The sequence below is a fragment of the Erithacus rubecula genome (assembly GCF_903797595.1).
Source record: "Erithacus rubecula genome assembly, chromosome: Z".
Classification (NCBI taxonomy): Eukaryota; Metazoa; Chordata; class Aves; order Passeriformes; family Muscicapidae; genus Erithacus; species Erithacus rubecula.
In genome coordinates, this window is record NC_136661.1 from 10,519,126 (window position 1) to 10,532,422 (window position 13,297).

Here is a 13,297-nt window from a genome sequence, read left to right on the forward strand (position 1 = left end):
AAATAGGAAATTCTAAACTGAAATAGGGTTTTTTGTTACAAAAGCATTCTTACTTGCTTAAACTATCAAACTACTTTTTGGACAGGTCTCTTTACGAAAAGCAAAAAAAAAAATCATAAATTCTGGATTGTTTTACTTATATATAAAACTACTACTCATCTCCATTCTGACAGACAGAAACATGGATGGATGGTTAGATGCACATTCTCATATTTTATAGAGGTTTTAAAAAAATGTATTTTACCTTAGTAACCTTATTAGAGGTAGCATTTCTATATTTTCGAGATTCAGAGTCACTTTTAGAGTCGGATTCTGATTTGGAGCCTGTAGAGCTTTCATCTGATGAGGTGTACTCTGTGTCAGAGGAACTGGATGTGCTTCTCTTTTTGGAAATGCCCTCAGCTTTCTTTTTAATATCCTCTGAATCACTACATATTTAAAAAAAAAAAAAATTAAGAGACATGTAAAATCACCAAATCTGCTCAGGCAATGTCCTACATCAGCATTTCAAAGTTTTATTAAATGAGTGTTAAGTCATTATTTCTCCACAATAAAAAACTCAGCTACGAATGAAGCAGTTTATTTAAGGCTAAACAAAACTGTTCTATCACACTACACAGTACACCATCACATGTAGTCCAAAACAGTGAAACAGCCAAACAAAATGTAAACATATGAGATATTAAAATTATTATTTGCATGCATCAAGTTATAAAAGGAAGTGCAGCCAATCTTTTAAATAAAAATGCTTTCATACTATTCCACCTATGACGAATAGAATGTTGGTGTATCACCTTTTAGTACAGTAATATTGTATTTTAAAAATCAATGAATTGAGTTTATTCCTTTGTTAATTCTTTGAAATAAATCCACACCACCTAGAAATAAGACCTATAACATCTACAACACTACAACACTTAAAAGATTTTATACACAAGAGCTTATATTCCTATGCCTTTGATCACACTGAATGCCTTACAGCTTCAGACACAATGTTCGTCACACGCTGAAGTTCTGTTCATTCTACCAATGCTGGATTATGTAGGTGTGCGTTAACAGCTACTGAATATTATCTGCCTTGTTCATGTCTAATAATACTTTAAATACCAATTAGTAGATTACCCTTTTGTCTCAGGGGTAGTTACTATCACAGGAAATGAAAATTGTTTTCTAATAGTTATCATGGAGCAGAAAAATTAATATTGCATATAGAACCCCCCCCCATTCTTGGATATGCAAACAACCATTTTATACTTCCAAATCAGGTGTTTCATACACTACCTGATTCAGCTTCCTTCCCAAGACAATAAATTGGTTATTGAAGTGCTTGAAGGGTAACAAGGTCAACAATAATTAAACAAATCTAGACCACTCAACTATTAAGAGTCCCTCTGGACTCATATTAAATTGTTACACATTTTTGCTTAGCTTTAGGAGCAGTACAAAAGAACGCACTATGCTGCATCACTGAGACTGCAATGCTTTTCCATGAAAAATATACAGAGAAGGAGAAATGAAAATCCAATATGACAGAGATCAAAACATGAGTAAAGTCTTCCCCTTCTCAAGAACTTCCTATGACTGAATGACTAAATAAAATTTAATCAAAATAATTTAAAATTTAAAATAACATTTAGTCCATGCCTACCCATGTACCTGAAGCTAAAATTACCTCCCCCAAATTTTAGTCAAAAGCATAAAGCAGTTATTTGAAGCTTGCAAAGCTAAAAACAGAACAGTAGTACACTTCATAAAAACAGTGTAATACAGCATATCTGACTGTTAAAATCATGGTTAAAAATAGGTACTGAAAATATTGTTTCAGTATGACAACAAACACTTGTTTGAAATCAATTACTTAAACTAAAACTCACTACCATATACTGTTCAAAGTTTCTTCATGACAACAGAATTATCTATATTTCATTCACTGTCATTCAACAGTAGCTGTAGTTGCATTAACAAATAAGTTATTGTGAACCCATTATATAAATGAAGTTGGTTTTCAGTAATTTATCTTTAGCATGGCCTTAAAACTAGATTTAAAGATTAAAAATGTTACTTTACTGCACATCAGCCAGTTTTGATGGGCAATAATTGTTTATCTTACTGCTTAAAATTTCAGATGTTATTCTAATGAAAAGAATTTACTGGTAACTAGCTTTTTAACTTTGCAATGATGAAAAGCCTGTATTAATTTAACCTACAGATTTCATTTGTTCTGAACAGGAAAAACAATATAAATCACTTTTAAAATCATTAAATCCTGACTTAAATTAATAAAGTCATAATTAGGGCATTATGCTGTGTTTGTTATGGAAGTGGCAAGGCGAGCTGCTTTAATTACTGTCTGTAATAAAAGGAGCAGAGTGTGTACTGCGCCCCAATCAGCGCTGTCAGCCACGACTGAGCTGAGCTGCAGACTCATCAAGTGAGCTGGCAGTAGACTACAAAGCAAAGGGCGATTGTGTCTGCAGGGGCCGCTTGCTGACAGCAGTGGAAGAAACAGATTCATACAATCCAAGGTATTAGCCCCAATTACTCAAAATTTTAATGATACTTTAATACATGATAATGCTGTTGATAATAGGCAATCTTAAAAGCGCTAACACTTAAATATCTTATGACCGTTTCCCTTCACAGCCCTTGCCTCTAATATTTGGATCATAATCTTTTTAATATAACATTATTTAGAAAAATCAATTGTCTTAGTTACATAATGGCAAAGTGTTGAAGGACTTAATTTTAGCTCTCAGCAAAATTGCGGCAAAAGGTAATTAAGTGTTTCACACAACTATTTGATCACTTATTCAGCCTCCCAAGGTTACATCAATTTTCAACAAGCCACCCAAGATTTTACTGAAGTCAGAAATTAATTCCAAACAAAAGAGTAGTCTGAATAATGAAAATATGAACTAGGTTCATACAATGACTATTACTAGCATACACGGCCAATACATGCCCAAAATAGCCTAAATAAAGGCTTGGCAGACTGATAACAGGAAGAGTGCTTTATAAACTAGTATTGCAAAAAATTAAAACCAGACAAACATATACCTACCTTTCATTGACAGCTCTACATGTTTTCTTAGCAGCACTTTCTTTGCTGTCTGATTCACTGTCAGTTGATTCTTCACTGGGAGAGGAACTCCCACTACTCTCATCAGTGCTGCCTTCCTCTTTATCTTCCTTCTCACTTTCACTGTCAGACCCACTCCCTGAAAAGAAAACAGCCCTTACAATTTTGATCCAAATCTTAAATAATTAGTAGTTTAGAAATCCAGTTTTATTTTAAATTAACAATGGTTTAGTACTTTAAGATCCGGTGCAAGCTTTAGAATTATTTACCCTGTGCCAAAAGCAGGCAAGAGAATTACTTTCTTCTTATATTTATAAAATTTTGTTAGTTAAAAACCTGTCCTGTTCAGCCTACAGTACTACACTTTTTCAAATTATAAATCTGAATAATAAATTAATCACATGTGGATTCTTCAAAGTTACATAACCCTATTAGGAGCTGGAGATGACCTCAAATTTTCTAGTCTTTACATTCGCTCAGCTGCAAAATTATCTTCTCAAACAATTGCTTAATTAGATAATCTGTTCTTAAATACCCATAGTGACTATGATTGAATCACTGATTTAAACAAATTATTAATACTCTAATTAATCATATAGTTACAAAATATTCAAATACCTGAAGTGAGTGTATGCTTCTATTACTTCAGAAATCATTAATTTCAGTGATACAATTCCTAAACATTTCTGAATATATCCTCAGTTTAGGAACTCGAAGGAATCAGCTCCATGTTCGTATGTTAAGATGTCCCTCTTCCATTCATCTGGATGATGATAATTCTTTCAAGTCTCTAATGCTAAACATTTTCTGTGTCTAAGGCCTGGAACTGGGAGAATTATGAACTTCACTACATCTGAAATACACTAATATCTTCTGAAATGGCTGTCTTGGGGAAGTGCCTATCTGACAATAAATGGGAGAACAGTTAAAAGAACCTCTGCTTATTGAACTTGCAGCTGTTACCCCCTTCATCAATATCTCCATTATAATAAACAGAAAACATCATGTAGAACTTCTGAGAAATACTGTAACACAATTTCCTGAATAAATCTCATGGAAGACTACACAATGAAGCAAATCTGGCCATTTATTAGCAAGCAGCACATGCTATTAAAATAATTCTTCACCACCACCAAATTCTGAAAAACAATTAAGACATAAGGTTCCTGACGACAAAGCATCTGGGCACTTCTCCTGCAAACAGCTATATGCTTTCAGCTTTAACTGGAGTTACAAGCTCTCCTTACTCATACTAGACTCCAAGAAGGATAAAAAAATACCATGGCAGCTTTTTCACCTGGGAAATAAATTAAAGGTTCATACTTAAACTAGTGAATGCGAAATTTGACACACACACACACACACACACACACACCCCTTCCCCCCAGTTTACTGAGTTCATACACAGCTCTGGCTTTGTTTGCAACTTTTTTTTCTTTTTATGTACCAGACAGTTCTTCAGGCAGTGAAAATACAAGTTGCTTTCCAAACACTTACCTGATGAACTGGTACTGGCAGACTCATCTTCCTCCTCTTCTGATTCAGAGTAGAATTTTTCAGTAAGTTTCTCCTTCTTTGGCTTGCCTAGAATTCCAGTCCATTCCTTTGCCTGTAAATAAATTTCAATTTAAGTTTACTTTTGCAACCAGCAGTACAAAAATATACACACAACACATCAAATAAAAACATTCAGAGTAGTAGTATTAAGCTGTTGCTAAATAAATCATCTAAGCAAGCCAAGAGAAGCCATTAAACTTACTTCATACAATTAGAACTAGAAGTTTGGTACATACCTATAAAAGGTCAGAGATGTCTATTAGGTAATCCAGAAAAAGATTTAGGAAGGTAGATTAAAAGCATCAGTAATGATAAATAGATTTCTATGCCTAAAGAACCTGAAGTCTGAGAGTTTTATCTCTAGATCCAGCAGATTATGACTAGTATGAAGGTTAAATAGGGCTAGTCACCACCTTTATCATCCCAAGTTTCAAGCAGAAAACACATATGGACACTCTAGGTAGCCACAGACAAATTATATTTCACATCCATTGCAATTCTCCAAATAAAAGTAATTTTTTACCACCAAGAGAATGACAAAATGAAGCCGTATTTTCCCCAAATTTTTTCTTTCCATACACTGTTATGCTACTAGACAAGCAGTGTTAAAATTCAGGACAGGAGAAAAAAACAAACTGGCAGACCAATCTATCAACAATTTCATACAGGTCTGCCTCATTGACTGATCTGATCTGGAACAAGACTTAAGTTTTGAAATAGGCTCTAACAATGACCTAAGTCTAAACAACCTGAGAGACACACTGGCTTCCTCTTAAACATCAAAAGCTCCTAAGACTTAAAAAGCAATATTCTTATGGATATAAATGACAATTTGCACATGGATTGCAGCTTAACTCAACTTTACTCACATATGCTATGTAGACACACGCAATATTAGGGAAACCACAAAATTAATGAAAATGAGATATTCTCCAGAGACAATATCTGCAAAAAAAACCCCAAATGGCTGAAGGATTTTTCTGTTTGCCTTGAGGTTTAAATAGTTGGATTATTATACTATGTTGTGATGCATGTTATACCATTTCATCCATTTCCTACAATATTTTTTGGTCATATGGGTCAAAGCACCTTCATACGTTCTTTTATGCCAACCCTATCATTGATAATCCTCTGTTTGAGCTGATTATCTAAAATTCTTCCCATAAAATCTTTCAGAAGTTTGTGCAGAAATATCAGTTTTCCTGAAATGTATATAAGAAGGTAGACACATTACAGTGCTAAGGAGAAATGCTTGTTCTGCCAGATTGCTGTTCACCAGCTTCTGTAAGATCTATGTCTTGAATTTTCTTGCTCTTTCTCTGTGTAACATCTCATAAGCAAATTAATTTGTGTGTGATTTACTGAGGAAGTTGGCTTATTACCAGGACTGCATGCTCTTCTGTGTATATCTGTTACAATGCTAAGCCTAAAGGAGCACCACCAGCACACTATATACCCTCACATTTACATTTCAGCTACTGCTCAACAGCTTTCACTGGCACTCTGGCCAACACATAAATTACAACTCTGGTACCAAAACTTTGTCTCAGAGTTTACACTACAGTTACAATAAGCTATTTCTAGTAGATGACAAGCCCCATGTGTCAACACGTGACTAGTGCACTAATAGAGGACATTTTCCTGTCATAAAATTTCCTAATACTCTCCAGTTTATCTTCCAAATTTGACACTTCAAAACATACACAATCTACATAATCTAATCCCCTGCAGCTGCTTTTTGTTGTTTGTATTACCTTTTTCCTTTTATAAAAAAAAAATTGCCTTGGATTTTTCCCAAACCAACCTATTAATTTCTGACTTTGGTAGCCCAGCTACACTCAATTAACATACTGTAGCAGAATGGAGATAAAAGATATAAAATCAGAAGTGAGACAGAGGTGAAAACCTACTTACTCCACAAATGAAGCAGAAGTGGCCTATAGTTTATCCACTTTTGTCATTGAATAGAACTAGCATTAAGCAAGTTTCCACATGCTTGCTTTCTAAGGTAAAATAAGCAACAGGGACGTTCCCATGCACCAATGGCTTTCAACACAGCCCACAGATGGTATTTAAACACTTGTGGTGTTGGGCTAACACGCTGTATTGACAAGTGCCTTCAGCAGAGTTAGTTTCAGTGATGCTGACGTACCGACTCAGCCACGTCGACGTTCCGGACGGAGGGGTCGGGTGCCACCTCTGGCCAGTCTGACAGCTCCAGGTACCCAGTGGCTCGGCTGTTGAGTGTGTGAGACAAGGTGCCAAGCTGGAAATGATCCCGATCTATTAAAAAAGTGGGGCGAGGGAAGAAATACACAAACACTGTGAGCTCTGCCACAAGGAGCAATCTTAATCAGGGCTAAAGGTAATTGCCATTGTATTACCTCAAATGTCATGGAATAAATATAAACTAGGAAGCTCTTCATAGGTCAAAAAACTGATTTCAGTCCATAGATTACAATAATCTCCCCCATAATGGTCAATAAAAAAGCTAATCAGTCAGTGTGTTTAGAGGTGTTGCTCTGAAATGTAGCTTCTCTAAAAATTACTTTACTGTGAATATTAAGAATGACAGCACAGTTAAACAATCCATATACATGTCTTGGCACAAACACATCCAGAATTTTAATAGTTTTTCTTCAAAATGGAGCTCCTTTTAAAGCTTCAAAACTAGACCTAAGTAACTATGAAAATTAAAATGCAAATTGTCACAGTAAGAGAGTATTTTTAATTTAGATAGCCTGATAACCTTTTAATTTGAGAAGACAGACAATGGGTCTTACTTGTAAAACAACAGGCAAAATGCAGAGGGAAAATTATTACTTTGGAGAAAAAATATCTACAGAGATCCAATTTATTTCAGATTGATATAGCATTTGCAATACTCACATTAACAATCTTCTAATAAAGTCCAAATAAAATCCTAGAGCTACTTTCCTAAATTGAAGAATAGTTTTCCTCGAAAGACATACCTTTTGTTATTTAAATAAAATTTATAATTCACATGAACAAAAATAGATCCATTTCCCAGGGTTTATCATTAGAGAAATGCACCATGCACCTTGCCTGCTGAAAAGCAAGTAAGCAGACTGAGCATCCTTGCATATTAATCTTTTCTATTTGCTAAGTGACACAATTTGTGAGAGTATTTGAAATAGAATAAGCTGCCACATTCCTTTACACAATGAATATTTACCAAATGATTTTGGCAATTATACCTTTAAAAGGAGACTCAAGCAATGGGGCAGGTTTCTGTGCCAGAAATATTTTTTTGGCATATTTGCTTAAAGCTCCACTCTTCTCATTCGGAACAATAAGCTGCCTAATAAATCTTGTACGGTCTCTGATGTCGTAGCTTTGATCATACTTGCCGAGATTTAATACATACTGGGTAAGCAATTTTGTCTGTGGAAAAAAACAGGACAAGAACAGAATACAAGTTATTTATGATTATTGATAACTCTGGATAAACATATTTAAAGAGGTAATAAAAATGAATGGTTATGTCAAACAAATGTTGCTCCACAGGGAATATGCATTTCTAAAGCTGCAAATGGAATTCTGCAGCCAAAGCACATGTCCTCTTCTGTATTGGGGAGGTGAATGCTGAGTACTGAGAAGCAGCCATGTGCTAGATTATTAAACTGCTGAAGTGGAAAGAAAGGCATCATTAAAAAAATAATCATATATGGCAAACCCGCTGAAGGGTCTACGTGAGGATAATGAATGTGGAAATACAACTAAAAACATGGCACTCAAAACTTAATCGGAAAAATATGCAGGACATCAAAACATCAGAGGGTATTAGGGGGCTGGCAAACTGCTTCTGCTGAGGTGTGTTTTATGAAGAGATACTGTCCCTGGCATAAGCAGTGTCTGCACTCTGACTGCACTCAGTTACTTTATCCTGAATTATGACCCATTAAAGCAGACACATGAATCACTGAACTGGATTACTGCAAATTATTTGCAGTGCATTTAGCTGTTACTTTTTCATAAAAGCAAGCTGCTGATGCCCTCTAAAAACCAGGATAAAAGACTTCTTCCATTTTTTCCGTGAAGCTTAAAGCCTTCAGTAATATCGGTCATTTATTTATTTATGTAAGAGAGCAACTTATACTATCACAGGTTTTTACAACATAATAACAGCTTCCTAATTTGATGTTTGAGAATATTAACATGTCTTATGTAATTTTAATAATTCAGATAATTTTTTAGTCTGAGAAAATAATATAAGAAGGGAAGGGGACATAGAAAACAGAAATAATGTAGTGTAACCGGAACAGCAGTGCTGAATAGACTGGAATCCACTAGATATATTTGAAACATGTATGCTACTTCCTTTATATACAGCCAAACAGGAAAAAGAGCAGAAATGCTTTACCACCCAAAGGAAGTAAATTTTGGTACTTCAACTCAGAAAGGATGCATAACACAGGGTTAAAAATGTATCATCATGAGAGATTGATCTGCTTTATACAAAGAAACAACCTTTCATATATATTTTGTTTATCATGCTATTGCTATGACAATAACACAGTTTCAATCACATGAGCAGAAAAATATGTCAAAAAAATCAGTGCATTTTTGTAAACACCATTTGCTAAAAGAAGTTCAGATTAATAATTTCCAACTTGAGAATGCAAGTTGAAGCCTTTTTCTGAATATAAAAATGCTTTTTCAGAATATTGATTTAACTCCTGCCAGTAAGATATACAGTAAACAGAAAATGATTCTAATTCAAACCCCATCAATGCCACATATGGAAGCACTTCAAAAATTAGCTATGGCACCAAAGATTGGAAGAAATTAGTCATTATGTGTTAGAATAATATAACAGCATAGTTTAAAAAAACTGTCAATGAAATATTTTTTGTTTATTTTTTTCTCTCTGATATACATGAATGGCTCTGTGAATAGATATTTTTTATTCTTGAGGTACTGTCTTAGTTCTGGAAAAGGCAAAACTTACCCATATGTATTGCACAGTTTATTGGCAGCTAATTCTGTATGAGGGTATAAAATTTTAAACAACTGCATCAGACTGAGCCTACATAATCTGCACTCATGCAGGACTTACACTGTTCAATCTAAATGGAATTGGAAGGGAGGGTTCCCAGGTAGCATGAATTAAACTAAATGAGGGACACCTCCTGCAGCTTTTGCCATCACTTCTCCACTGTAAAACAAGACAAGACTCCTTGCTGCCATGGCAGGAAGCTCAGGAGAATGGATCATAAAACACAATGATCTTAACCTGTGAATTGCTACAGGGATGGGAAAAGTTGAAGGCCTTGTCACAGTGGGCATTTTTTCAGTGAGTGTTGATGGAATTACATAAAGACAAATTAGACAGATAAAGAGTTGATCCTGAAAGACTGCATTTCCTTTCATGGGATCATTTACACTATAGTTTTCATGGAAACAGTGAGGAAACCTTTTTTAAAATTTTTCTTATGGTAAAACAATAAAACAAGTGGAAGACCTTTTCTACATGGAGGTAACTAATAGAAACAGTTTTTTTTAAATTAAAAAAATAAAAACAACAAAACAACAACAAAAAAAACCAAACCAAAAAATCAAAACAAAAAACCAAACCAAACCAAACAAACAAAAAACTAACCAAACAAAAAAACCCAAAGAAAACAAAAACAAAAAAACCCCAAAAACCCCCAAAAAACCCACCAAACCAAAAAACCCAAAAAACCAAAAGAACAAATGCATGGTAAGTTTTCCAACGAAGAAGTTTGTCAAAGAAGCTGAAAATAATTTCAGCAAGCACACTATTTGGTGAAACATGGTAGATTGTGCATACTATGACTGCTTCATAGAATAGTGACAAAGTACTCTGATCTGTGATTTAATACATTTATTATCATATCTCAGTATTTCCTGATATCTGGACATGCACGTTATATAGGGATAATATAATTTCTTTAATCCCTATACATGCTTTTTGTACACTTTGTTTTTGCTAGAAGGGTTAGGCTTAAGTATTTCTAGAATCCAATCATCCTCCAGCCACATTTCTGGAATTTTCTAGTAACAATAGTTCGATTCAAGGATTTAATACCCTATATTAGCAGCAATTAATTTTTTGGTAGATCCCCGCTTGAAAATTTTATAATACAAGTTTTACCAACAGATGAGGCTTTACAATGAGAGAAAAACAGTTATCTATCCACTCCTAGATATCATTAGCTTTCAGTAACTTGATTCTTTAGACACACAGGATAAGGCTATTGTGCTAAACCACGATTGACATATCTATTTACACCCTACAACTACTTGGGACTTTTTCTGGTGGGAGTCCTACTATATTAGACAACAGAAACCCATCAAAAATCTCTTTATTCTTTCTGCTATATGCGAGAAACATCTTAGGCAACTATATGACATATTTCTCTTATATGAGCTCCATTTAGACAGCTATCTAGCACACTCAAGTTTTTATGATCTTAAGTGCTGAAAAAACAAAGCAAGTTTACCAAATAATACAGAAACCAGAGGGAAGCCTGCTTTTATTACATACCTACCCAGATATAACTGAACCTGAAACTTCCTTGATTATAAGGAAGCCTTTGAAAGTTTATGAGGTGATTTCAGGATTTAAAGTATACTTTAAATTTTTATAAGAAATCCTGAATGTTAAAAATCATTTCTGTGAATGTGCTTCACTAACTATTTCACCATACACTTAGGAAACTACAAGCAAATAAAATAAAATAAAATAAAATAAAATAAAATAAAATAAAATAAAATAAAATAAAATAAAATAAAATAAAATAAAATAAAATAAAATAAAATAAAATTAAATTAAAAATTAGACAAAGCGAATAAAATAAGCAAGTCTTATTTCCTCCACAATTTTGTGATTTTCTCCAAACAAGCCTTAACAGATGAGTCCAACCTGCCTTTCTTTCATCTGGTGAAAGAGCTCTTTTCATCTATTTGGTCAGCATTGAGTGTCTTTGTCATTCTACCACCAATTTTCAATAAAGTGAAATTTTATCTTTGAGGTATTCACAGTTCCATTAACTTTGGATGAAATCGATCATTCAATATCAAATTTTAAAAATGAAATTGAAAAATGGCTGGACATTTTAGGAACTGAAGTAATTCCAGGAAGTAATTTTAATAATGAGTGAGTAAAGAAGAGTTAGTCCTGGAAATAATCATGTAGATATGGGAAAAGGGTTGCCAGCCTCTCATGGGAAAACCATGGCATTCTAGTTTGAAAGGAACTTTAAATCAAGCCAAGTCACCAAACTTACACTGTTAGAAATTTTATGTGAACACTGTGACCACTTGAGATAATAGCTTATTTTTCCACAATCTTAAAATAAAAGAGGAAAACACCCTTTGAGGAAATTCCAAATTTAGTAGGCATCTCAGAAGACAGTTTCTTCTGCCTGATCATCATTACCATGTTTGAATAAAAGGTTATGCAGCACTGACCAATGATGATTTAAAATGTATTAAGATGTGAAATAGGAAAAAATGCATCACAGAAATCATCATCTCCTTGTACACAATGGATTTTTGACCAAATTCAGTGCAAAATTACAAAAATTGTATCGAAAATTAGTAAATATAATGGGCTAAAAGAAGACAGTTTAGATAGTAAAACCAAATCTTTCCTTATCTCAGTCAGCATTTTCTTTAAGAAGAGCACTGCCAGAGACAAGTCACCTTATATTACTGCCCCATTTTAGACTGTGTAAGTAAAGCACTCACTCCTATCTGAATGCATGACAAGACAGCTCATCTCCCACATGCCCTACAAAAAAAGTCTAAGACAGATCACGTTGGTAGTTGCTTATAATTATCAAGGAACTAGAAGACATCACAGTTGCAGAGGTGCAAGATCTTCTGGTCTGTAAAACAAAGAGGTCTAGGAGCCCAGGAAAATATATATATCAGATAATGTATTTCTTCTACATTTGGGAAAAAAACCCTTCTGATTTTACAATCTTTTACAACAATAATTGGAATTACAGTGAAAAACTAGTGTCAAAATGCTACATTCCATAGTCAGTGATGGGGTTCACAGTGCTGTCACTTAGAACAGTGAGGCACCTCTCATAGCTATTGTTTTCAGATGCTTGGAGATCTAAGTTCACCTCTTTGGGTTATCTGGCATTTTTAGATTATTTTTACTACTAGAGATACTAAACTCACCCCTCCCCAAGATTAAAGGAAATAGGAAAAACTAAAATCAATCCAGTCAACCAACTAAACAACAAAAAAAAAAAGGGAAAGCAGTTACTATCTTGAAAACAAGTACTGATGGAAAGACAAACACCTATTACTGGCATCTCCTTTTAGATATCCTGAACAAAAAAAGCGAGCAGCTTCTTGTTCAAAATGATGATCTTTTCTTTAAAGTTTTGCGTTTAGTTTGAGAAAACATTAAATCACATCAGCAAAATCTCCCACCTGGAATTACTAACACACTTCACAGTTCTTTATTTATGTGAAGTAAAAATTTCACAATTTCCCAAAGACAGATACAAAAAAGAGTTTATCTCATCACTGCATTCACATTCATGATCCAGCACACACTGAAAGACTGAATGGTTAGATTTAATCTGTTACATTTTTTGAAAACATATGTTCAGCTTTTCTTCATAGAATAATATGGACTAGGTTTACTTACTT

At 34.1% G+C, this 13,297-nt stretch overlaps 1 protein-coding gene across 5 annotated transcripts in view; it reads right to left on the minus strand.

The window, feature by feature from the left end:
• AP3B1 (adaptor related protein complex 3 subunit beta 1) overlaps window positions 1-13,297 on the minus strand; it is a 154,182-nt gene that overhangs the window by 60,935 nt on the left and 79,950 nt on the right. For 3 of the 5 annotated variants that reach the window (XM_079330184.1, XM_079330185.1, XM_079330187.1), the window contains 5 exons: window positions 7,855-8,041; window positions 6,789-6,919; window positions 4,577-4,688; window positions 3,062-3,218; window positions 254-428 (listed from right to left, as the gene is read on the minus strand). In XM_079330184.1, the coding sequence (XP_079186310.1) occupies window positions 254-428; window positions 3,062-3,218; window positions 4,577-4,688; window positions 6,789-6,919; window positions 7,855-8,041 (762 nt within the window). Of the gene's footprint in view, window positions 1-244; window positions 429-3,061; window positions 3,219-4,576; window positions 4,689-6,788; window positions 6,920-7,854; window positions 8,042-13,297 lie in introns of all 5 variants that reach the window. The other 2 variants (XM_079330183.1, XM_079330186.1) reach the window with 1 other exon arrangement.